At 43.2% G+C, this 25,313-nt stretch overlaps 1 protein-coding gene across 2 annotated transcripts; it reads right to left on the bottom strand.

Moving 5' to 3' along the window:
- Nucleotides 1–7,597: 7,597 nt before the first annotated feature.
- On the bottom strand, nucleotides 7,598–23,701 carry LOC306668008 (putative SEC14-like protein 6). Of its 2 annotated transcripts, none has more exons than XM_079150974.1 (12): nucleotides 23,476–23,701; nucleotides 21,539–21,614; nucleotides 14,991–15,034; nucleotides 13,699–13,758; nucleotides 13,432–13,620; nucleotides 12,803–12,898; nucleotides 11,206–11,266; nucleotides 11,000–11,083; nucleotides 9,195–9,301; nucleotides 8,979–9,118; nucleotides 8,717–8,886; nucleotides 7,598–8,476 (listed from the first exon to the last, which is right to left on the bottom strand). In XM_079150974.1, the coding sequence occupies exons 1-12, from the start codon at nucleotides 23,569–23,571 to the stop codon at nucleotides 8,364–8,366; spliced, it is 1,236 nt and encodes a 411-aa protein (XP_079007100.1). In that variant the 5' UTR covers nucleotides 23,572–23,701; the 3' UTR covers nucleotides 7,598–8,363. The 2 variants fall into 2 exon arrangements, with proteins under 2 accessions (XP_079007100.1, XP_079007101.1); XM_079150975.1 differs by having other exon boundaries at nucleotides 8,707–8,886.
- Between the last annotated feature and the right edge of the window lie 1,612 nt (nucleotides 23,702–25,313).

Here is a 25,313-nt window from a genome sequence, read left to right on the forward strand (position 1 = left end):
AGTGCTCAAACAGTAGGATTACCAGAAACTATTGACCAGAATCTACACCTGTTGTAAAACATTGTGAAACATGTTGTCAGCAAACCCAGACCCCCTTTGAAATTTCCTGGCAGCTTTGTTCCCCCTTTTCCCCCTTTCATGTGTGACCCCTCCCGATGTGTGGTTTCTGCCTTTATAAACCTACAAGATTTTCTGCTAGGGACTCGACTCCTGGAGTTGGGTCCCAGCGCGCTGGAATAAACACCTCTTGCGGTTTGCATCAAGTGACGCCTCCTGCGGTTGATTGGGGTTGCCGTCCATCCATGGGACAGAGTTGGGGTTTCCTTTTTGGGGGCCTTACAGTGTTACAACTTTGAGTTATTGATCAATTAACCCTGGATGGGGAGGCATGGAACCTGTGGGAGTCTCCCAAGGTGATTAAAATGTGGGTTGATGGTTATCAGACTGATTTTACAATTTATAATTAAATTTGTCACCTCAATCAGATTCTTCAAGTTCACACCTTTTATGGTTGAGTTTGTTTACAACTTAATATACCCCTTCCCTCCTCCAAAATTTTATGCTATACATCATTGGTCTCATTTGCTTCTTTGATATTCTGCCTCATTGGCTGGACTATTTAGAAGTTCTCTTCTTGGACATAAAGGATCAGTTTGACTCAGGAGGCCTTCTCTTTATAAGATTTGATGATGTTGATAAAAAAAATTCTAACATGTCCTAAATTGAATTACAAGGGTCAGCAGATGGAGAGGGAAGGAGATAAAGGAAATGGATCAGTTAACAGCTGCCAATGGAACCAGTCTAAGATGCTCACATTACTGATTGTATGTTAAAACACTGTCTTAAATCTCATTGCTGTAGAACTCCAGGGCCACCTTACCCTGTTTATGTATCACCTTTCCATTGTTAATTCCAACCAATCCAGAAGCACAAGTACTTCTTTGGGTTCCCCTTCATCTCAAAGCTTTCCTTGTGTTACATTATCTCACCCCTCTTATCTATAGCCAGTATAGGTTTCAATGTAATGATTTATATTTTTCTTCCCCAGGTTTTATAAAAGTACTTTTTGCTCTACATCCAGTGAAGATTTCTCCAACTGCTACTGAAATAATGGACATTTTTATAGGCTGTCTGTTTTATCTCAACTCCCTAAGGTCTCCCTCCCAGTAATGGGAACAAAGCCCTTAAAGCTGTTCCAGGAAACAGCCCCAAACAGAGAGTAAAAGAGTAAATTGAGCCTGATAGCCAGATAGTGCTCAAACAGTAGGATTACCAGAAACTATTGACCAGAATCTACACCCTGTTGTAAAACATTGTGAAACATGTTGTATGTTATCAGCAAACCCAGACCCCCTTTGAAATTTCCCGGCAGCTTTGTTCCCCATTTTCTTTTTTTTCCCCCCCTTTTCCCCCTTTCATGTGCGACCCCTCCCGATGTGTGGTCTCTGCCTTTATAAACCTACAAGATTTTCCGCTAGGGACTCGACTCCTGGACTCCTGCGTGAGTCATGAGTTGGGTCCCAGCGCGCTGGAATAAACACCTCTTGCGGTTTGCATCAAGTGACGCCTCCTGCGGTTGATTGGGGTTGCCGTCCATCCATGGGACAGAGTTGGGGTTTCCTTTTTGGGGGCCTTACACTACCTAGACCTACAGCTGGTAGTTTGTATTACAGCTGATAGTTTGTAGAAATCCAGTCCTTTTTCTAGCTAACATCTATTAGGTTTCAATAAAACATTTTATTCCAGGGATCCCTGTGTCTCAAGAGTTTTGGTTTAACAATGTCATAATGTTGGGCTGGGGATATAGCTCAGTGGTAGAGCACTTGCCTAGCATGCATGAGGCTCCAAGTTCAATCTTCAATTCCACAGGTTCAATATCACAGAGGGAAAAAAGTCATCATGTTAAACAATGCTGGCTAATAGAATTTTTCAAGCACAGTTCAATTTGGCAGGATCAAAGATAAAGCCAGGTACACTTGTAATTCCAGGAGGCTAAGGCAGGAGGATCACGAATTCAAAGCCAGCCTCAGCAACTTAGCAAGGCCCTAAGCAACTCAGTGAGAACTTGTCTCTAAATAAAATACAAAAAGGGCTGGGGATGTGGCTCATTGGGTAAGTGCCCCTGAGTTCAATCCCCAATACCAAAAAATAAAATAAAATAAAGACAGACACTAAAGATGATAAAGACAGACTTTATTAAATAACTATAGTTAAGTGTCATTTTATGATAGGGACATGTTCAGAGAAATGTATCATTTGAAACTTGATTGTTGTGCAAAATCTTAGAATGTACTCAAAGACAGTTGTGACTTCACTAGGTTATATAGTCTTATGGGACCTGGTATATGTGGCTCATTGTTGACTGAAACATCATCATGTGACATGTGACTATATTATAATCAGAGAGAGAGACCAATGTAACTTCAACAAGACAAAAGGCAGGAGACACTTTTATTTATTTATTTATTTTTTATTTTTTTGTGGTGCTGGGGATCAAACTCAGGGCCTTGTGCTTGTGAGGTAAGCACTCTACCAGCTGAGCTATCTCCCCAACCCCAGGAGACATTTTTAAATGCCAGGATAGGCTAATGAAGAGCATTTGGTCCATGTGACCAGACCATTTGGGTTTGCTAATGAACACTTATTCAGAGGAGGGACAAACTTCTTATATCTTTATGATATGTGGTAGTGGTACAAGGTGGAACAGGGTGCTCACCAAAGTTACACCTTCACCCTCCTACAGGAAGTAGGAGAAAGACAGGTAGTACCTCTCAAATGTTTGTTTTCAAAGAACCAGCCCTGGAGGAGACAGTTTTAGGCGGTAAAAAATTCATATCTCAAAGGGGCCTGTAGAATCTCATTTATCCCTATAGCAAACACTCTATGAGGCAGGTACTATTATGTCATCCATTTGTCAGTGAGACAGAGACTCAGAGGGTATCTGGTCACCTGCCAAGGCCACACAGTAAATGCCAGAAACAGCACTTGAATTTGGGTCTGTCTTATCTTGCAATAACCTGTTTATGAAAATATACTCAACATCACTAAAGAAATTGAAATGTAAATTAAAACCACAAGGAGACGTGGCACACTACCTATTAGAATGGCTACCATGGGAATACCTGGGAGTACCAAGGCAAGGATCTGAAGCAACAGGAATGTTCCCAGGCTGCTGCTGGGAATGCGAAATGGTGCAACTGCTAGGAATGCAAAATGGTGCAACCTCTCTGCAAAATAATTTGACAGTTCCCAAGGCATTAAATGTACCCACTTCACTGGCCCAGTGGGAATTTCATCCCCCAGGTATTTACCTTAGAGAAAAGAAAACTTTCAATCATGCAAAAAACCTGAATATGAATGCTTATAGCAGCTTTTTTTAAAATTTATTTTTATTGTAAACAAATGGGATACATGTTGTTACTCTGTTTGTACATGGAGTAACAGCATACCATTTGCGTAATCATACATTTACATAGGGTAAAGATGTTTGATTCATTCTGTTATTTTTTCCTTCCCCCCCACCCCTCCCACCCCTCTTTTCCCTCTATACAGTCCCTCCTTCCTCCATTCTTGCCCCCCTCCCACCCCCCCCATTATGTGTCATCATCTGCTTATTGGTGAGATCATTCACCTTTTGGATTTTTGAGATTGGCTTATCTCACTTAGCATGATATTCTCCAATTTTATCCATTTGCCTGCAAATGCCATAATTTTATTATTCTTTATAGCTGAGTAATATTCCATTGTGTGTGTGTGTGTGTGTGTATATATATATATATATATATATATATATATATATATATATATATATATACACACAGTTTCTTTATCCATTCATCAATTGAAGGACATCTAGGTTGGTTCCACAGTCTGGCTATTGTGAATTGAGCAGCTATGAACATTGATGTGGATGGATCTCTGTAGTATGCTGATTTTAAGTCCTTTGGGTATAGGCCAAGGAGTGGGATAGCTGGGTCAAATGGTGGGTCCATTCCAAGTTTTCTAAGGAATCTCCACACTGCTTTCCAGAGTGGCTGCACTAATTTGCAGTCCCACCAGCAATGTATGAGTGTACCTTTTTCCCCACATCCTCTCCAACACCTATTGTTGCTTGTGTTCTTGATAATCGTCATTCTAATTGGGGTGAGATGGAATCTTAGGGTAGTTTTGATTTGCATTTCTCTTATTACTAGAGATGGTGAACATTTTTTCATATGTTTGTTGATTGCTTGTAGATCTTCGGTGAAGTGTCTTTTCATATCTCTAGCCCATTTGTTGATTGGGTTATTTGTATTCTTCGTGTAGAGTTTTTTGAGTTCTTTATATATTCTGGAAATTAGTACTCTATCTGAAGTATGAGTGGTAAACATATTCTCCCACTCTGTAGGCTCTCTCTTTGCATTGCTGATAGTTTCCTTTGCTGAGAGAAAGCTATTTAGTTTGAATCTATCCCAGTTGTTGATTCTTGCTTTTATTTCTTGTGCTATGGGAGTCCTGTTAAGGAAGTCTGATCCTAAGCCAACAAGGTGAAGATTTGGACCTACTTTTTCTTCTATAAGATGAAGGGTCTCTGGTCTGATTTCAAGGTCCTTGATCCATTGTGAGTTGAGTTTTGTGCAGGGTGAGAGATAGGGGTTTAGTTTCTTTCTGTTGCATATGGATTTCCAGTTTTCCCAGCACCATTTGTTGAAGAGGCTATCTTTTCTCCATTGCATATTTTTGGCACCTTTGTCTAGTATGAGAAAATTGTATTTATTTGGGTTTGTGTCCGTGTCCTCTATTCTGTACCATTGATCTACCTGTCTATTTTGGTGTCAATACCATGCTGTTTTTGTTACTATTGCTTTGTAGTATAGCTGAAGTTCTGGTATTTGATACCCCCTGCTTCATTCTTCCTGCTAAGGATTGTTTTAGATATTCTGGGTTTCTTATTCTTCCAGATGAATTTCATGATTTCTTGCTCTATTTCTGTAAGGTACATCATTGGGATTTTAATTGGAATTGCATTGAATCTGTATAGCACTTTTGGTAGTATGGCCATTTTGACAATATTAATTCTGCCTATCCAAGAACATGGGAGATCTTTCCATCTTCTAAGGTCTTCCTTAATTTCTTTCTTCAATGTTTTGTAGTTTTCATTGTAGAGATCTTTTACCTCTTTGGTTAGATTGATGCCCAAGTATTTTATTTTTTTTGAGGCTATTGCAAATGGAGTTGTTTTCCTCATTTCCCTTTCAGCTGTTTTGTTGCTTGCGTATAAAAATGCTTTAGATTTATGCGTGTTGATTTTATAGCCTGCTATTTTGCTGAATTCATTGATGAGGTCTAGAAGTTTTCTGGAGGAGTTTTTTGGATCCTCTAAATATAGAATCATGTCATTCGCAAATAGTGACAGCTTAAATTCCTCTTTTCCTATTCGTATCCCTTTAATTTCTTTAGTCTGCCTAATTGCTCTACCTAGAGTTTCGAGGACAATGTTGAATAGAAGTGGTGACAGAGGACATCCCTGTCTTGTTCCCGTTTTTAAAGGGAATGGTTTCAGTTTTTCTCCATTAAGAATGATGTTGGCCATGGGCTTAGCATAAATAGCCTTTACAATGTTCAGGTATGTTCCTACTATCCCTATTTTTTCTAGTGTTTCGAGCATGAAGGGGTGTTGTATTTTGTCAAAGGCTTTTTCTGCATCAATTGAAATAACCATATGATTCTTATCCTTAAGTCTACTGACATGATGGATTACATTTATTGATTTATGGATGTTAAACCATCCTTGCATTCCAGGGATGAACCCCACTTGATTGTGGTGCACGATTTTCTTAATATGTATAGCAGCTTTTTTAATAATCACCCCAGATTGGGAACAACTCAACTAACTTTCAGTTGAAGAATGGATAAACCGCATTGTACATTCATATACATCCACATAATGGAATACCATTCGGTTGCAAAAAGGAGTCAACCACTTATGTATATAACAGCACGTTTAAATCTTATAAGCATCATGATGAGTGAAAAAAGCCACATCCAAAAAAACTACATATCAATTGACCCCGTTTATAGTGCATTCTGGGAAATTCAGAACTGTAGAAATAGAGAACAGATCAGTGGTTGCTCAAGGTGGGGTGAGGGAAGGGTTTGACTCTTAAGGGGCAGCCTGAGGGAATTTGGAGGATGGCAGAGCTGCTTATCATGCTTATGGTGGTGGTCACAAGATGGTATGTGCTTGTCAAAACTCATGGAATTGAACAATTAAAAAGGGAGAATCTCTCTAGTTCAAATTGTAGGTGACCTATACATCCTAATTCTGATTCAGCATAATTGCTGAATCAGAAAATTTGGACAGGGGAAAATGGTGGACCATTTAGGTAGGAAGGACAGCTTGAGCAAAGACAGGGATGAGGACTGGTGAGGGTCAAGTGGAGGCTTTTGGTTGGGGGATAGTGGGAGAGAGAAGATGTAGGCAGGACCAGTTGTGAGCACGTCTATTATCTGGCCAAAAACATTAGCCCTCAGCCTGTGTCTCAAGGAGACCATAGTGAAGGAGGATTTAGAAATGGATGAGGCAGTTAAAGGGATGGAGCAGATCATGGGGCCAAAGGGCCAGAGGCAGAGAGACCCTTCTATTCTCACCTTTGGCTCCCCAGTGCCCTCCCTTCAACAACTGGGTTGCAGCCCCCAGACATGTCCCCTGCTTCTTGGTGCCATCCATGCAGAACATGGTGGGTATGAGCATATCAGAATCATGGAAGGTAAAGGAACCAGCCATCAGATTTCAGAATCCACTGAGTAAATTTGCCATCAACCTTTTGCAATGGATTGTTAAGTAAGGGCAGATGGTGAACCAATGTGGAATCACTGAGAATAAGGCCTATTGAAGGGCCACATTTCCACTTGGGGTCAGAATTTCTGGAAGAGTGACCAATTAGGGAAATACTTTGACAAATGACTGGGCAACTGCATTGAGGACAAACTAGGGCAACATTGTGCACACAGCAGGGGGTGGTGGGGTGATGCCTGGCCAGAGTCCCTGCTGATGGCACAGCCCAGGCAGATGCATAGAGGCCTGATGGCAGGACAATGCTAACCTAGTAGCACTGTGGGACCTCACACTCAGCTAGTTTGGTTGGTTCTTTCTAGATGGTGAAGCTGTGAGGTTGGATTTGCATTGGAAACAGTGATTGTACAACCATTTGATGGGTGACTGTGTTAACCACATCTTTCATGTTTGGTATTCTGATGCTTTGACACCTGGGACCTTGTTGACCCTGGAAGGACTGTCCCTCCCAGTGTTAGACAATTCCTAGAGAATATACAACATGTCCACAAACAGACTTTCCAAATACAAACCAAGTGATATAAACCCACATTCCAACCACCTCCTTTCCCAGGATCTCACTTGGGGCCACTATATACCTGCCCTAATTATTCCAGGGCCAAGTACCAGATGAGTAAGGACTGTACCTCAATGTAAATTTATGATTACACAAATGGTATGCCTTTACGCCATGTACAAACAGAGAAACAACATGCATCCCATTTGTTTACAATAAAAAAAAAAAAAAAGGATTGTACCTCAGAACGTGCTAACATGCTTATCCTACCTGGCCCATTCTTCCCCATAGAAACCATAATAAAGCATCTTGGCTACAGTTTTTGCCTTTCCTTATACCTCACGCCTGACCCTGGTACCTACCATTGCATAGCATCCCCCCTTCTTGGAAAATGTAAGTCATAAACTTTTTCTTTCTTTCTTTTTTTTGGTGCTGGTGATTGAATCCAGGGCTTTGTGTCTGGTAGGCAAGCACTGTACCACTGAGCTATGACCCCCAGTCTGTAAACTATTTTTTCAGTGAAAATCATTTCTCAATCTTTTCATCCCACTATACCTCCAATTTTCTACTAATATACTATATTTTATAATGGCAACTCATTTCTCATTTAGTTCATAGAAAAAGGCCTGTTTTTTTAAAAAAGAGATTTTGTTTCCCTTTTTTTTAAAATATTAGTTGTCAGTGGATCTTTTATTTATTTATTTATATGCAGTGCTCAGTATCGAACCCAGGGCCTCACACATGCCAGGCAAGTGTTCTACCACTGAGCCACAACTCCAGATGAGTTCAAGGTCACAGGAGGTAGGAGTAGGGATAGAGTATCTGTGTTGCTTTGTTGTGGCCATCTGGCCACCACTAGACCATCACCCCAACAACTCCTGGGGAGCAGGCCAATTATGATGGCCAGGCTGCAACCTACTAGAGTGGGATCCTTGTCTCTGGAGAGGTTGGACAGGAGTCTAACCAGGGAAGGCTATGAACTCATTGAGGATTCAGAAATCAAAGAGGAGGATGTGCAGCTAAAAGGTCTGCCTAGAATTTCTCCACCTTCTCCATGAATGTTTGGTCTGGGAGCAGCACTTCCACAGTGTAGCTGATGTGTTTAGAATGAACCAGGCTGTAGGTGTTGTCAAACCTTAAGACATCTGCAATGAGCAACAGACATTCAGACAGGATGCTCCACCTGGGACCCTGCCCTCCATGGTGGTAAATACAGCTGTGGGTGCCCAGCCAGGAACCATTGCTAGGACTGAGAGCCCAGAGTCAGCCCCACACTGTGTCTATCAGAATCAGGGGCCCTTACCTGGTAGGAAGAACTGAATGACCTTTGAGGCACCCTCCCCCACCCCCACCTCCAGGTGGAGCTGTTTCCTGCCAACACTCACAGACACCAGCCTTGAGGCAGGCGAGGCTCCCATCCTCAGGCACCAGGTGGGCATTGTAGCGCTGGCTGGGCAGCACCTCCGTCATCTCCCCAGCCCTCTGCCGCTCCCCCATCTTGGTCTTCAGGAAAACCCCAAAGCCAATGTCTCCACCATCCGATGCAAACTGCCACCTGCAGCAGACAGAGCCCCACTGATGACCGCCTGCCTGGGCCCTGGAGCCTCCTCCAGCTGCACCCAGGAGTGGAGCAGCCATTGTTCCTACCTGAGCACACAGCCTGGGAACAGGATCTCATTCTCCACTTGCTGGGAGGAGCCGCGGCCCACGGTCACTGTGTGCTCGTACTGCATCCTCACCTGCTTGCATAGGTGGTAGCTCTTGGGCACCTCGCCCCCGTAGTTGATCTGTGGGTGAGGGTGGTGAGCGGGCACTAGGCCGTGGCGGTCTCCCCTCTGTCCCCATCCTCTGGGCACCCCATACCTTGGTTAGGCACTTGGGGTTGCCATCAGGGTCAGTCATAGTTCCCCCAAACTCCACAGGCAGCTGGTCGGGGCTGATGAACTTTGTCAGCTCCTGCTTCCAGTTGTCTGTGTGGGAGCAAGAAGGGGACTCTGAGGGGCTCAGGGAGGGCAGAGGGGACCAGGCCCAGTTTTTACCTATATATATCTATTCCCCTTTCCTTGGAATGTTTCTGGTCCCCATTCCCAGGGGTAATCCTGTACCCAGAGATGGAAGCCCAGTGGCTCTGGGTCTAGGCTTGGAACTCAGCATGTGCTCCTGTGACTAATTCCTGCCCCAGGCCTGCTCCACTCTCGCTGTCTCTCTAGGCCCTGCCTCTCCATCTGTCGGGGTGGTGGCTCATTGGTCATCTTGACAGGGACTCAGACTATAACTCCTGAAGCTTGGGATCAAGGACAGGGAGACTGTGACCTAGGCTTCACCATCCCTTAGAGACTGAACTTCACCTCTCTGTCATTCCCTGCTCTTGGCTCCCAGAGGTTTCTAGCAACCTCAGAACTACAGACCAAGCTTTTGTCAATTTTTATCAAGTTTGTTCACCCCAAAGGAACAAAGGCATTGCAGGGACAAAGTAAAAGAAAGCAGAAGTGAATACCTAACATATTGTGATACAGAAATGGACTGCTCAAGCATAAAAATGATGAAAAAAATCATAGGAAAAATTCCCCAAATTTGACATAAAAGCAGCACTAGGTTAAAAATCACATAATAGGAAAAAAAAATCGGATAAAATGAACTGGGGAAAATGTGTGCCACAAATATGCCAGGATTGGTCAATATGCTTAATGTGTAAAGAGCACTTATAAATAAATAAGAAAATACTTTTCTAGGAAAGGAGAATGAGGCCACAGGAGGCAATAAGCAAGAAATTAAAATAGCCAATTAATATGAAAAAAGTTCAACATCACAAGTTAAGAAGAAATCTAATGTAAAACAATAACAAATATGGCCAGAGTCTTTTAAATTTTTAATGCACCATTTTGACAAGAGTGTAGAGAAATCAGAAATCAGCACATTCATACACAGTTGGTGATGTTAAATTCTGTGATATGCATAGAGCACAACATTGTTAAAGGTATCAGAGGTCCTAACGTGTTTTTCTTTTGAAGGAAGAAAAAATTCCTTCTTGTTTTTTATACAATGAAAAAAAAATGTGGATGTTTAAAAAACTCTGCCTATAAAGAAATTCACTATTGATTTGTTGCTCATGGTAAAAATAACGCAACCTAAATGTAGACTTTTGCTAAAATGGAAAAATATTTATTATATAATAAGTGATAACAAAATGGTAATAGGTTGAAAGGCACATTTTAATTTTTGAAGTGCACTCCTTTGAAAGAGTAGGAGTTACCAGTAGTTCTTGGAGTGACAGGATTCTCCTTCCTTATTCATTTCTGAATTTTCCATATTTCTAAATAGAATTAGTTGTATAATTTGGGAAAACCTGGGTCTTATTCTCCCCATTTTATGGATGGATGAGGAAACTGAGAACCAAACATAGCAGGTGACTCATCCCTCTTCAGCTAGTAACTTGCAAAGCCATCCCTTAAATCCAAATCTCCCAACCTCAAATCAGGGCCCCCCATTCATCCTGCCTCTGGAGATCTCGAAGACCCTCCAAGTCCCTCTACCCTCTGACTAGTATGCACATCACCACAGCAATTGTCACAAAGCAGTAGGTCCTCAACACCAGCTGGGTCCCAGAGCCTGGTGTCCTCAGATGTGGGTACTATTGGATCAACTGAGGCCCCAGACGACTCACTCACCTCCCAGAATCATCACCTTTCTGCGTGTCTCTTCATTCATGTATGACTTGATCAGGCTGAAGGCCACAGCAAACAGGCTGGGGGCTGAAAAAGGCACAAAGCTACTCCCTTGGGCAGCTCTCTGGGGAATCTGGCTCTCCTGGGGTCTCAGGTGCCCATCCATCACCTCCACATCCCCTGATCCCTAAATGGGTTGATTCACTTACGTCTCACAATAATTACATGCTTCAAAATCTCAGGGTAATTTGCCTCAAGTGCTGAGAGAAACTGTGGAGTCAAAGACAGAAGCAATAGGTGTGTAAATACTATCCCCCATGTCTGCCCCACCCTCAAGGCTCCAGAGGGCACACCTTTGGTTGTGCCCAAGAGACAACCAAGACATCCACACAGAGCTCCCCGATGCTCAGGCACAGAGCAGAAGCCTCACTTCCCAGTTTGTTGAGTCCTGGTCCCAGTCATCTCCTTGAACTCACTGGTACATATTCATGATAGGTAGGTCCCCACCCGCTGCAGACAAGAAAATTTCCATTCAGGACTCTAGAAGTTTCCCTCCCATATGGCTCAGACAATAGTTCAGCTTCAGGACTGAAACAGATTTGACTGTATAATATGCAAACTTTCAAGGCATGTTTTTAAAAATTAAGATATAATTTTCATATCATACATCTTACCCTTTCCAAGTGTCTAGTTCAGCAGCTTTTAGTCACAAGGTTGTGTGACTGTCACTACTATCTAGTTCCAGAACATTTTCAACCACTCCCAAAGGAAATCCTGTATCTATGAGCAGTCACTCCACATTCCCCTCCCCTCTGCCCAGGACAATCATGGGTAGACCTTTTGTCTCTATGGCTTGGCCTATTCTGGGTGTTCCATCTACAGAAGTTTCTCAACTTACAATAGGATTACATCCCAATAAACCCATTGTAAGTAGAAAATATCCTAAGTGGAAAATGCATCAAATCCACTTAACTTACAGGACACCCTGGCTTAGCAGCACAGAGCATGGCTTGTTTCTCCTTGTGATTGTGGGACTAACTGGGAACTGTGGCTCACACTGACCAGCATCATGGGAACTGTATTCCTTATCACCAGCCCAGGAAAAGATCCAAATTCAAAACTTGAAGGACAGTTTCTACTGAATGCCTATTGCTTTTGCACCATGGTGAAACCCAAAGATCTTTAAGTGGAATCATCTTAAGTGGAGGAGCATCCCTTTTTGTCTACCTTTCATTTCATATGTTTTTGTGGCCTTTTCTTTAAAAATATGGTAAGAATATTAATTAAGTCATTACACTTTTTTTTTAACTTAGTTTTTTTTCTATCCTGAGTGAAACAGATGGAAAGGAAAAGGGAAACTGCTCCTGTGGCTCAGGTCTCTACTCAGCCTCCCTTCCCTCCTCAGAGCCCCCAGCACTCACTAACTCCCAGAAAAAAAGCAACAAGAAATGTCAGAGACTTAAAGCTGGGGGGTGGGCATATCCTGGGGAGAGAAAGAATCAGTGGATTAGCTGGGAATGAGATGGGAATCTGAAAAGGGAAAGATATCCATTCACAGGGCCCCTGGCAGGCCTAGGACAGGCTTTGTTGTGACCTGCTGGGCACCAAATGGTGACTTTGAGGTGCCAAGTCTCAATTCAGGGCTGTGGGTTTGAAAACATGCTGCCAATGCTCCAGTGGGTACTTACTTACCTGGCAATGGGAGAGAGAAGGACCACCCACATCAACAACTGGAGAGTCAGAGGCCCAGTTAGAAGTTTGGGCCACCTGGAGCCCTGATGGGGAGAAGGGAAGGGGTCACCTCACCTCCTGGGCAAGCTCCACTCCTGGTTTCCACAGATGCCTCAGGCTCAGCCCCTCCAAATCAAAAACAGCTGTGATTTTCTCCACCTTCTTCCCCAACTGCAAGGGAATGTCAGGAGGTAAGTGTCTGTGGTGGTCAGTGTCCCCATGTCTCAGCAAAGACAGGGCTAGGCCTAATCCTAGGACATGGGCTTGTCTTGGCTCTTCCTGGCTTAGAGGTTTCATGTCAAAGAGAGAGGTGTAGAGAAGGAGCTATTCCAAGCAATGCCGGGACCATAATAGCCCAAGGCCTACCTTCCCTTATCTGTCAGTGTAGGGCAAATCTCTGTATAGGGGGGATGAAATACCTTCCTCTTCAAATGAGGCTGCAGAGGACAGGTTAGCCCAGGGGTTGAGCACAGCACTGGGGACAGGCAGAGAAGGAATGAATTCCCGCTCAGCCATGTGCTTGGTGGCCTCGGGTGGATTCCTGACTTCTCTGAGCCTTCATTTCATCCTTGGTACTACTAGGACACAGGAGTCAAGAAGCTTTGGAAGGCAGATTCTGGATGTGGGTCCAGAATATGGGGAGGTGCTGCAGGGCAGCCTTGGGGATGCCAAGCAGCAGGCCATGAGGGGCCAGGTGCTCAGACCTTCTGAGTCTGCAGTTCACATTGGTGCAGGAGCAGCTCACAGTTTCGTAACTTTTCCCTGAGCAGGTCTTGTTTGGAGACGGAGAGAAAGAGCCCCTTGACATCCAGGCCTGTGGCAATGTGGTACCAGATAGGGCTGCCCTCACGGTCATGGCCACAGATGCTACTAGCGCTGTATAGCTTGACCACCTGGATGTACACAAGAAGGAGGCTCAGGGTCTTGGGTTGAGGGGCTGGGGAGCAGGGGCAGGTTTGAGGGATACATACCTCAGGAGGCTCCCATGCAAGGATGTTGTCCAGGTCCTGTTGCTTCCGGAACTCCATGTGCTGCAGAGACAGGACAGGGGCTTAAGACTTGGCTTGTTCTAAAGGCCTCTGTGGAGACCTAGGGATATCAGGCCAGGTCCTTCTGCCTGCATCTGTTGTGGACCAGACTACCTGTGTCTTGACCAAACAGACTCCATTCTACACTGAGGTTCCATTTAGTATAAGAAACCCCCCTCCCATTCAAGAGTCCACACCTGCATCTCCCACATCTTGCTTCTCATGCTTAGTACATCCTGTTTGGCAGCACAAGAAAAAATGTTTCTCAAGATGTTATCTTTTATTTATTCCTGTACAATGTACCCTGACTCAGGTTATTTTTACCTACTTTGCTTCTGGTTTTGGGCTATAAAAGACATGCTTTTTACCCTGGTGGGGATCAAAGTGTGCAGAGACGAATTAGTTGCTACCCTTCGGCAGCTGGCAAATAAAGTCCCTAGTCCTGCTTCAAGACTGACCAGGCAATTTATTTCAAACGTGTCACAACACAATAACTGAGGATGCGTCAGAGCATTCTCAGGTCCCACCACCATAGAACTGGGAATGGGTACAGAAGGGGATACCATTCTGAGAGGGAAAAGGAAGGAAAGGTCCAGAAGGAGTCAAGTGAGGCCTGTCTCTCTCTCTGCATCCTCCATTTGCTCTGTCTATTCCATCCATCTCACAGTCACCCTGGGAGTATGCAGAGCAAAAGTCAAACTCTATTCCTTGGATTCCAGTCCCTTTTACACAAAAAAACCTAGACTCCCTATGGAGGCCTGCAGGGCATGGCTGATGGGCCTGGGCTATGCATGCAGCCTGGTCCTTTCTACAATATGACCTTCCTGTACTTCCAGAGGCTCCTGGGCTATGCCTTCTGATTCTTCTCTTCACATACTTGCCTCCTTCGGGGCATCTGTGCCCTAACTGAGATGTCCCTCACCAACCCTCCTTCCTCCTTCCTTCTTTTTTTCCTTCCTTTATTTCTCCATCCCTCCCTCTCTTCACCTCTCCCATTTTACTGTTTTCATGGTGCTTTTTACTCATAGGAATTCTCTTATTATTTGTCTTGTTTATTTGTTCATCTGCTTTCTTTTCTTCTCTCTTCCTGTCCCTGCACTCTCCCCAGTGCCTAACACATAGCCAGGTTTACTGTCAGCAATGAATAAATGGGTGAATGAATGAAAGAGTGAATTTGTGTCTCAGGTTTGGAATAGGAAGCAGGACCAGGCTAGGCTAGGGGGTGTTGCACTCACCTTCCTCAGCATGTCCTCCGATTTCTGCAGGTCAAATCTCTGAGCTGCAACAAGAGGACAGGACCATCAAGGTAGAATCCTAAGAATTGCTTTGGGCATCAGGAGATAGCAGCCCGCTGTGCTCCACTCCCCAGGATAGTTTTGCCTCTCTTACCCAGAGCATCCTGATGTTGACACCTATAGCCACAGGGGCCTCAAGCAAGAACAAAAGTACCCTGAGTCCCAAGAAGACTTGGCTCAGGCCATTCAGTTCCTTAGCTCAATGATGGTTAATGTGTCCTTCTGTGGGCCTTGGTAGTGGTGGGAAGTGAAACCACTACCCAGGAGAAAGGTAAGAAAAGATATCCAAAGAAACAGAAAATTAGGTCCTTGCCATATCCAGTGCCACTGCCAGGATCTGGGGTTGGGGGGGACCCTTTTCCTGTTGTTTCAGAAAAGTAGTAAGAGAGCAGACCCTCAGAATCTGGTGGTTGAGAATTGTTTAAATCTACAAATCACAAACTTTTTGGTCTCAGGAACCCTTTATACATTTAAAAATCATCAAAGATGTCAATGAAAAGAAGAATAATATTATGGCATTTGCAGATAAATGGATGGAATTGGAGAATATCATGCTAAGTGAAAGAAGGCAATCCCCAAAACTCAAAGGCCAAATGTTTTCCCTGATAAGTGGATGATGATATATAAAGTTGGGGGTGGGGGTGAGAGAAGAATGGAAGAACTTTAGAATATGTAGAGGGAAATGAGAGGGTGGAGGGGTGTGGGGATGAAAGATGGTGGAATGAGGCAGATTTTATTACCCTATGTACATGTATGATTACATGAATGATGTGACTCTACATCGTGTACAAACATAGAAATGAAAAGTTGTACCCCATTTGTGTACAATGAATCAAAATGCAGTCTATTAAAAAAAAGATGTTAATGAACTTAGGTTCATTTGGATTATATCTGTCCATATATACCATATTAGAAGTTAAAATTGAGAATTTTTAAAATACAAGAATATGTAAGCACATACTCCCTTACATTCAGAGCAATGATGTTCTTACACACTACAGAGCCTCTGGAAAATCTGGTGTATGCTTATAAGAAAACAAGAATGAAAATTGCAAATAAGGTTGGAGAGATATTAAGAAAATAGTTGAGACATAGGAGCTAATGATCCAGAAAGATCTTGGAACACTTAGGGTTTCCTGGAGCATACTTTGAGAACCACTGGTTTAAGGTGTACCTAATTTAAAATACATACAGAGGACAAATAAAAACTTAATTTTCCAATATCATCACCAATTTTCTATGTGTCTTCAGACCAGTCTCTTCTTCCTTGGAGTGCAGTTTTCTTACCTCTCAACTAAAACTGTCCATTACCCAGCAGCTCCACTTCTTAAGAGTCACCTGACAAAAGCATTTGCACATATGTGCAAAGGGGAGTGTACAATGTGATCCCTTCTGAAGTGTTTGTAATAACAAAAAATTTGAAACAACCTGAATGTCCATCTCTAGGGAACTGGTTAAATAAATGGTGAGCCCCTCTATAATGTAAAATACTATACAACTACTAGAAAGAATAAGATGAATTAGTATATGGATTTTTATGATGAGAATATGTTCAGATATTTCTTCTATAATTAAAATTTTTAAAAATAATATTGCTTTTCACTCTCAGTGTGAATTGACTTTCTATTACTATAACAAGTCCCTGAGATAATCAACTTATAAGGAGAAAACATATATTTTGGATCAGAGTTTTGAAGTTTCCCATCCATGATCAGGCAGACCTATTGCTTTTAGGCCTTTGGTGGGACGACAGCACATCATAGCAGGAGCAGGTAGAGGAACAAAACTGCTCTCCTCATGGCCAAGAAGCAAAGAGAAAAGGGTTGGTGCACATGCCGAATGACCAGAGGACCTCCCACTAGGCCCCATCTCTTAAGGGTTCCACAAACTCCCTGGATCACCAAGCTGAGAACTAAGCCTTTATTTAACACGTGGGTCTTTGGCAGACATTCTGGATCCAAACTATAGTAACCAGTCACTCTTCAATATTTAAATATATAATTAAACTGGTTTATGGAGCAGATGAGGCCAACTTTGTCTAGCTGAGAAACAAGGGCTGCCAAGTGGGGGTCCTTTAAATCAACCATATAGTCACTTTTCAGAACATTATGCAGTCATACAACTATACTGAGGCAAAGAAAAATTTTAGTGACTTGGGGTAATGTTCTCAAAATAATAAGTGAACAGCCTGGTGTGGTGACACACACCTATAATCCTGATGACTCAGGAGGCTTAGGCAGGAGGACTGCAAGTTTGAGACCAGACTGGACAACTTAATTAGACCTTGTCTCAAAATACAAAATAAGCTGAGCACTTGTTTTTTGGTAATCCCACTGTCTCTGAAGACTGAGGCAAGAGGATTGTGAGTTCAAAGTCAGCCTTAGCAATTTAGTGTGGACCTAGGCAACCCAGTGAGACCCTGTCTTTAAATAAAATACAAAAAAAGAGCTGGGGATGTGACTCAGTGATTAAGTGCCCCAGAGTTCAATCTCTGGTACCAATAAATAAATAAATAAAAATAATATAAAAATAAAAAATAAAAAGGGCTTGGGATGCCAGGCGTGGTGGCACATGCCTACAATCCCATTGACTTGGAAGGTTGAGACAGGTAGGATTGTGAGTTCAAAGGCAGCCTCAGCAACTTAGTGAGGCCCTAAGCAACTTAGTGAGATCCCATCTCAAAACAAAATATAAAAAGGGCTAGGGATGTAGCTCAGTGGTTAAGCGCCCCTGGGTTCAATACCTGGTAAATCCCCCTGTCCCCTCAAAAAAAGACTTGGGATGTAACTCAGTGGTAGCCCACAACCCTGGGTTGAAGTCCCAGAATTGCAAAATCATCATCATCATGTAAACAAAACAGTATACAGTGTATGAATTTGATTGTTCTTTTTTAAAAAGCTTACCTCTTTTCTTTCTCAGTTACCTAGTCTCTGGTATTTCATTAAAGTAACAGGAAAGGGACAAACAAGTTTGAAAGGAACTCTAGGTAAAGGAAACTGCTTTCGCAAAGAACTTGAGCTAGGGAATCTTGATGGTTAGTGTATCATGACTTATAAAAACAACACACCAAGCTCAGAGGCAAATTGCTCTCACAGGTTTTATGAAGAATGTTCATCACCTACTAATCCCACCATGGTGGGATTAAGAGTGAGTAAAGCCCTCTTTATACTTTCTTTTCCCATACTTTCCAGATTTTCCATGATAAACATGTCTTGATTTTATAATCAGAAAAATTTTCATGGATGTTATAAACAAATGAGAGTCAGGTCCCACCCAGCAAGTCCTGAAGGCTGAGAAAGTTTTCAATACGTGGACCCTTAGGGGACAAACCATAGCAAAACTTACACCAAATCAGAAAAGAATACTGATTGGAGTCATGAAGACCTAGGTCAACCCCCACCTACACCTCTTAACTAGCTGTATAGAACCTGGTGCCAATGGCCTCCTTCCATGGAACTAGTTTCCTCATCTGTTTATAGAGAAAACAGCTGTCCGGGTCACTCTCCAGCTCTCTTTCTCTTAGAGTCAACTTGTCCCTCTTAGCTCATTCCACTTCTAACCTGATTCAACAGCATTTCTGCTAAGTGTCCTTGGCTGGTGAGAACCAAGTGGTTTTACTTGGTCCCTAGTGCCTTAGGCTGGTCCCCATATTGGCTTCATTTGGGCCTCAAGACAACCCTAAAAGGTGAGAAGAGAGTCTACTTTTTTTTAAAGAGATGAGAAAACTGAGAAAATAAAAGAAGGCCACTTATTTCAGGTCCTATGTACCTAATAAGAGGCACAGGTATGACTAGACCCAGGTCTTTGGGACTCCAGTTGATTTGGTAGCCATTTTTCTGTGGTTTAGATGTGGTTTGTCTCCCAAGGTTTTATGTGTTGGAAGATTTGTCCCCAGTATAATGAACTAGTGGGAAGTTATTGGGGGTATCATCCTTGGAAAGGATTAAGTTCTCATGGGACTCCATGTGAGAGAGGGTTGTTGTAAAAGAGCAAGATCCTCTCTGAAGCTTGCTCTGGCTTCCTGTCTCACCACGTGATCTCTTCCCACTTGCACATATTCCTGCCATAGTGCCACCCACTGTGAATGACTCGCTCAAGAAGTTCCTCACCAGAGGCCAAATTGATGGGGCCACCTGATTTGGGACTTTCAATTTGAAACTGTGAGATAATAAACCTCTTTTCTTTCTCAGTTACCTAGTCTCTGGTATTTCATTAAAGTAACAGGAAAGGGACAAACACAGTTTGAGAGGAACTCTAGGTAAAGGAAACTGCCTTCGCAAAGAACTTGAGCTAGGGAATCTTGATGGTTAGTGTATCATGACTTATAAAAACAACACACCAAACTCAGGCAAATTGCCCTCACAGGTTTTATGAAGAATGTTCATCACCTACTAAGTATGAGAACAGCAATTTGAATCCCTGTGTATTCTGCAGTAGTTGGGGTAGACATGGTAATTAACATGGTTTCAGAATGATTTTCTCACAGTCCCTGAAAACAATTCCAACTTTACTTTCTATTAAGAAGGAGTCTGTGTGGGGGTCACAGCTACATTCTCAGGGCCACTGAAAAAAGAATCTCCTGTCTACGCATTTGGATTCTGGGACTCCAACATTAATCTCAAAAGCGAACTCTTCCCTACCCTAGTGCCCAAACTCATTTTCTGAGAAGATATTAAGTGATTGGTGTCTGTATTACCTTTAAAGAAAAGTGTAACAGTAAAAGAAAAATGTGTCCCTGAATTCCCCCTCTCTGTTTCCTAAAACCTAGCCAAGTTAGAGGAACAATGAGAGTAATATCAGAATATCCAGATACCTATTATCTTGAAGGACCCTGTCTTTCTCTCACACACACTGGGGAAAAGGGCAAGCTAATGTTATCTGGAGAAAATTGTTTTTTGCATCTACACCAAAAGAGTTGCTAATTGGGATGTTGATCAAATAAACAAACGGTCTCTGCAGTCTAACATATAAAACTGTCCTCTCAGCAGAGACCGGTGTGAAACGGAGGGCACTGTGGAAAGGAAATGCATCACTCATCCAGCAGGCCACCACTGGACAAAATGCAATGAGGGAGAGGAGGCAAAGCGCCTCGAGGGATGGAGGTACTATCTGTTCGACCTGTAACCCTTGGACCTTCCTCAAAAGCATTTCTCAATAAATCCTTATGCCTTATACCAACTCTGGGTGTTTTCTTTGGTCTCTCATCAACCTATTGCACTGCTCTGGCACAAATGTGCTGTGAACATGACAACCTCTAAAATCAGACTGACCTGATTTGCCACTTGGTAGCTTAGTGACATTGCTCTGAACTATAATTTTCTTCAATGAAAAAAACAGGACTAATAATAATATCTATTTCATTGGGTTGCTGTGAAAGAAAAAGGGAAAAAAAGGAGGAAAAAAATAAAATTAAAATTGCTTTATCAGTACCTGGCAAAGAATTACTGCTACAAATATGGCAATTAAGTATCACTACTTCTTGAGGTAGCCTCTAAGAAGGCTGTTAGTGGTCCTTACCTCCTGGTTTTCATGTCCATTTAGTTCCTTCCCACACTAAGCAGTGCTGAGCTGCATAACCGATAGGATACTGCAGAAATCGTGGAATGTGAACATAATGGTGTTATCATAAAGACATAGCCATTTCTTCCTCATTCTCTTGAACCATTCACTCTGGGAAAATCAGAGTTCTACACTCAAGCAGTCTTATGGAGAGGCTCCTTTGAGGAGAAACCGAGGCCTCCTGCCAACAGCCAGCACTGACTTGCCGGATTAGTAAGACATTTTGGAAGCAAATCACCCAGCCCCAGTCAACTCTCACTTGACAGCAGCCCTGACTGACATTTTGACTGCAACCTCATGATAGACTGTACCAGAACCTCCTAGCTAAGCTTCCCCATAAATCCTGGCCACAGAAACTGGGAGATAATAAATGTTCCTAGCTGTTTAAAAGAAGTTCTGTTTTAGAGTACAGCAGCTCGTTCTATCCTCCGGTTCCACATCCATGGATTCAATCAACAGCTACAGAAGACAAAAAATAAATTGTGTCTATACCGAACATGTACAGATTTTTTTGTCTTGTCATTATTTCCTAAACAATAGAGTATAACAAACTATTCACATATGCATTTTATTAGGTATTAGGATGTAAAGTCATCTATAAAAGAGTAAACAGTAAAAAAAAAAAAAAAAAAAAAAAAAAAAAAAGTGTCCCCGAATGCCCTCTTTCTGTTCTGTAAAACCTAAAGTCATCTCCTTACATCTCCAGATCATGTAAAGTATACAGGGAGAGGTGAGTAGGCTACATGCAAATACTATGCCATTTTATATGAAGGACTTGTGCACCCATGGATTTTGATATCTTCAAGATGTCCTGGAACCAATCTTGTGGAAACAGAAAGATGATCATAATTTGTTACACAGCAACAGATACCTAATATACTCCTCTTATGTGCCCCTGACTCTCATCCCACCCCATCCTTTATCCTCACCTCGGAGCCAGCGCAGGAGGAAGGAGTCATTAGCATTGGGCAAGGCAGATAGCACATCCTGGAGGTTGGCCCGAAACTGTGGACAGACAGATCAGGGAGACGACTGGGATCAGAGTTTCCCTGATGCCATCAGGGGGCTGGCTAGACACCCTCAGGCCTGTAGGTTTTGCTGTTCCCTGAGTGAAGATGACCCACCAAGGCTGGGAGAGCCAGAACCTGAGTTAAGCTGTGGCAATTCCTTTTCTCCCTCTGGAAAGTGGGATAATAATAAGCCAGCTGCTCAAACCCTCAGAGATGATTACATGTATATTAAAGATGGAGAGGATCTGTAAACCTGACTTTTCCCTCAGGGATGTGGGAACAGGGAACAGGCCTTTTCAGGAACCTGATCTTTATCCTTAAGGTACTTCCAGCCAGGCCAAGTAGCACAGTAAGCTGAAAGGAGTCTGAAGCTACAGAGGTTGAGCAATTTGCCCAATATCACACAGCCAGTGAGTGGCAGAGCCAGGAGGAAGCATGATGAATCTGGGTTAAAGTCGATCACCTAGGCCCAAGTTAGGAATGACTTAGTACATCCTGGAAGAGTATTCTTCTCAGACATGGCTAGTCTGAGTTGAGGAGGAGTTGGTCAGGGCAGTTCAGCTGGCCTTGCATCCACTAGACAGGGTCAGAGGGCTGAGGTGCTGCTCTTGGATGGATATTGCTAGCTGCACTAGAGCTAAAGCCAGCCTTTAACAATGATGAATCTGGAAGGTGAAAGAGCACTGCACAGAGCCAGCTTCCACAGTGTGGCCTTGCCTGAGTCACTTTCCCTATTTCCCTATTTCTGAGTATCTGCCTCTTTGGCCTCCAAAGAGAAACTGAACCTTCTCTGGGACTCACACTTCAAATGAGCTGAAAACCTTTGTCTTTAGCATCATGAAGGAGCGTTTGGTCCCAGGCTAAGCATTAAACTAATCCTGACATGGACTACTATTTTATCTATTCCTTAAGTGAGGAACTGAGAGGCTGGAATGATAATGTCATTTACTCCGGCAAGATGAGCATTTCTTTGATCAATTCTTGATCCTACTGTGGGTTTTTTTGTTTGTTTGTTTTTGTTTTCGTAGCAGGATTGAATCCAGGGTTGCTTAACCACTGAGCAACATCCCTAACCCTTCTTTTATATTGTATTTAGAGACAGGGTCTTGCTGAGTTACTTAGGACCTCACTAAATTGCTGAGGCTGGCTTTGAACTCATGATCCTGCTGCCTCAGCCTCCCGAGCCTCTGGGATTACGGGTGTGCGCCACAGCACATGGTGATCCCAGTGGTCTTGTAGGAGGATTCATCCTGGCTAGGGCAAAATGTCACTTTCTCAATGTTCAACTTTTGAGGGCAGAATTGGGGCCTCATGTGCACATGGAAGTATGTGATCCCTGGAGCCATGTGATCATATGGAACCATGAAAAGACCCCAAGAATCTCGGGACTATCCCCAGGCTAGAGAGAAAAAACACTTTGCTCATGCTTCCCCTTGGGTTGTAGCTGAGAACATGACCTGCCATGCCAGCCTCTCCCCATAGGGCTAGCAGTCCTCACCTGTGTTGCCCAATATAGTAGTCATAGATACTTAAAACATGGCTAGTCTGAGTTGAGTTCTGGGAGTATAAAATACAGGAGTCCAAAGAATTAGTAAAACCAAAAAGAAAAACAAAAAGACTTCACAATGATTTTTATACTGACTACTTGTTGAAGTGGTAATCATTAACTGTCCTGGGTTCACATTATATCTCTATTGGCTAGGCCTGGTGTAGCCTCTGGCCACCAAGATCCTAAGGATTGGAAACAAACCCAGAGCTCAGAGAAACTTTAAGGGGCTTGGGTCCTTTCCCTTGTGGGGCAGAAGGAGAAACTGAAGTTGGTACAGATCTCTCTCCCACTCCCTCTGCCCACTCACCTGGGCCAATGACTTCTCCTGGAATGGGCTCAGGTCACCCACTTGTCCACTCATGCTGCTTATGGTGTCAGGGGTGGGATCCAGCTCAATGCTCATGGGTTCAGGCTGTACTCTGTGGTTTCCTCCAGCCTGCCTGCTTTTTGCCCAGCTGGCTGCTCCACCCACAAATGCCTCTGTCCAGAAGACCTGCCCCTTCTTATTGACCTACAGTTCCTACCTTGGGGCGACTGGCAGGGCTCCCTTGCTAGATAACTGAGACACTATCCCCTGGATTCAGACTGCCTGGGTTTAAAACCTCATTTGTAAAATGATGACAGTGTTACTTGCCTCACAGCATTCACGTGGTCATGTTGAAACTGACACCACCTGTTGTCTCCCACATAGAGGCTGTCCTCCACCCTGCCTCTCAGTTCCTCACCTGCTACTTCTATGGTCCCATCAGATGCCTCCTTGAGTCAGGGAAGGTCACCTATCACCACCAACAAAATCATGGAAGTCACTGTCATCATGTCCCAGGCTTCATTTACCACCTGTGTCCAGAGCAATTGCTTTTGGGGCATGTGGTTTCAGGGTTAAGGAAGAGACTTTCCAGGCCCAGCAGATGGATGTGTAACTCTGAGTTGAGTCACACCTGGACTAGGGGCCAGGGTAAGTGTCAAGGGATGAGAGAGGGGGTGGAGGACTCCTGTTCACAGATAGAGAACAGATTGCTCCCTACTTTGAATTACTCCATGTTGTATAAAACAGCAGTGCCTAGCTCTGAGTTATTTCATTTTATAAAGCAGTAGTTTGCCCTGAGCTGCTCCATTTTGAGTACAAGTGCTAAGACAGAATGACTTGGCAACTTGTGTAGGCAAATGGGTAACCACTGGATGTTAGGCTTATTGAAAAATAACCTCAAACTGTACAGGATAATCATAAGGCACAAACTGATAAATTAATCATGCTAATAAAAAATGATCACCCGTGAGCTTACTGAATTAAATTAGAAGCATATGGATATATGGGCCTATCAAACCCAAACCATGTCTATCTATAAGCTTATCAGATACAGCAGACCACCAAATGATGCAATCCCCTCACCTAAAACACATAAAAGGGGGGACACTTAAAAGAGTAGTAAGGTGGCACACACTGACCTGTCATCTCATCAGAACATCCAGTGAATTCTGTCAGGAGGTTGACAAGTAATGAACTCCTGACTGGCCCAGTGCTTGATGAGGCCCACTTCAGAGCGGCTGCCACCTGGACCTTCCCCTGAACATCTCTTCCATCCTGAATAGATTTGTACCCTGAACAAGTTCTCTAGTTCCTAATCTTATCTGAGTACCTGCAGTGATTCTTTTGCATTTGTATCTGCTCTCTGCCTTTGCTTTCAGTGTGGCCTCTTGAAACCCTGAGGTCCCTTTCTCTGCCTTTCTGCAACTTACATATCATTGTGTAAAGTGTGATGTGTGACTTGCATCCTGTAGCTATTAGTAATTAAGATTAGAGTGGAATAAAAGAGCTTGTGATTGCCATAGGCATGACACCTATGAATCATGAGTATTTTCAGTGAATTAAAGCTGACCAAAGTGATGTGGCTTGGGAATTTGCTACTTTATAAATTCTGACAGTGTGGAAAGATGTGGAAAGACACAAATGTGTCTGGTCTCTGTGAAGAGCATAGCTCACTCATGACTACTACTATCCCAACCATGCATGAGACCTTCTTGCTGTGTTTCCAGGGCCTGGCACACAGTAGGTACTTGTCTTAGACTAAGGTAAATCTTGAGACAAAGGGTCCAGAGCAAGGTGATCCTGGGAAACAAGTAGGGGAGTGAGGAAGTGAGACAAAG

This window comes from Sciurus vulgaris (assembly GCF_902686455.1).
Source record: "Sciurus vulgaris genome assembly, chromosome: 8".
NCBI classification, from domain to species: Eukaryota; Metazoa; Chordata; class Mammalia; order Rodentia; family Sciuridae; genus Sciurus; species Sciurus vulgaris.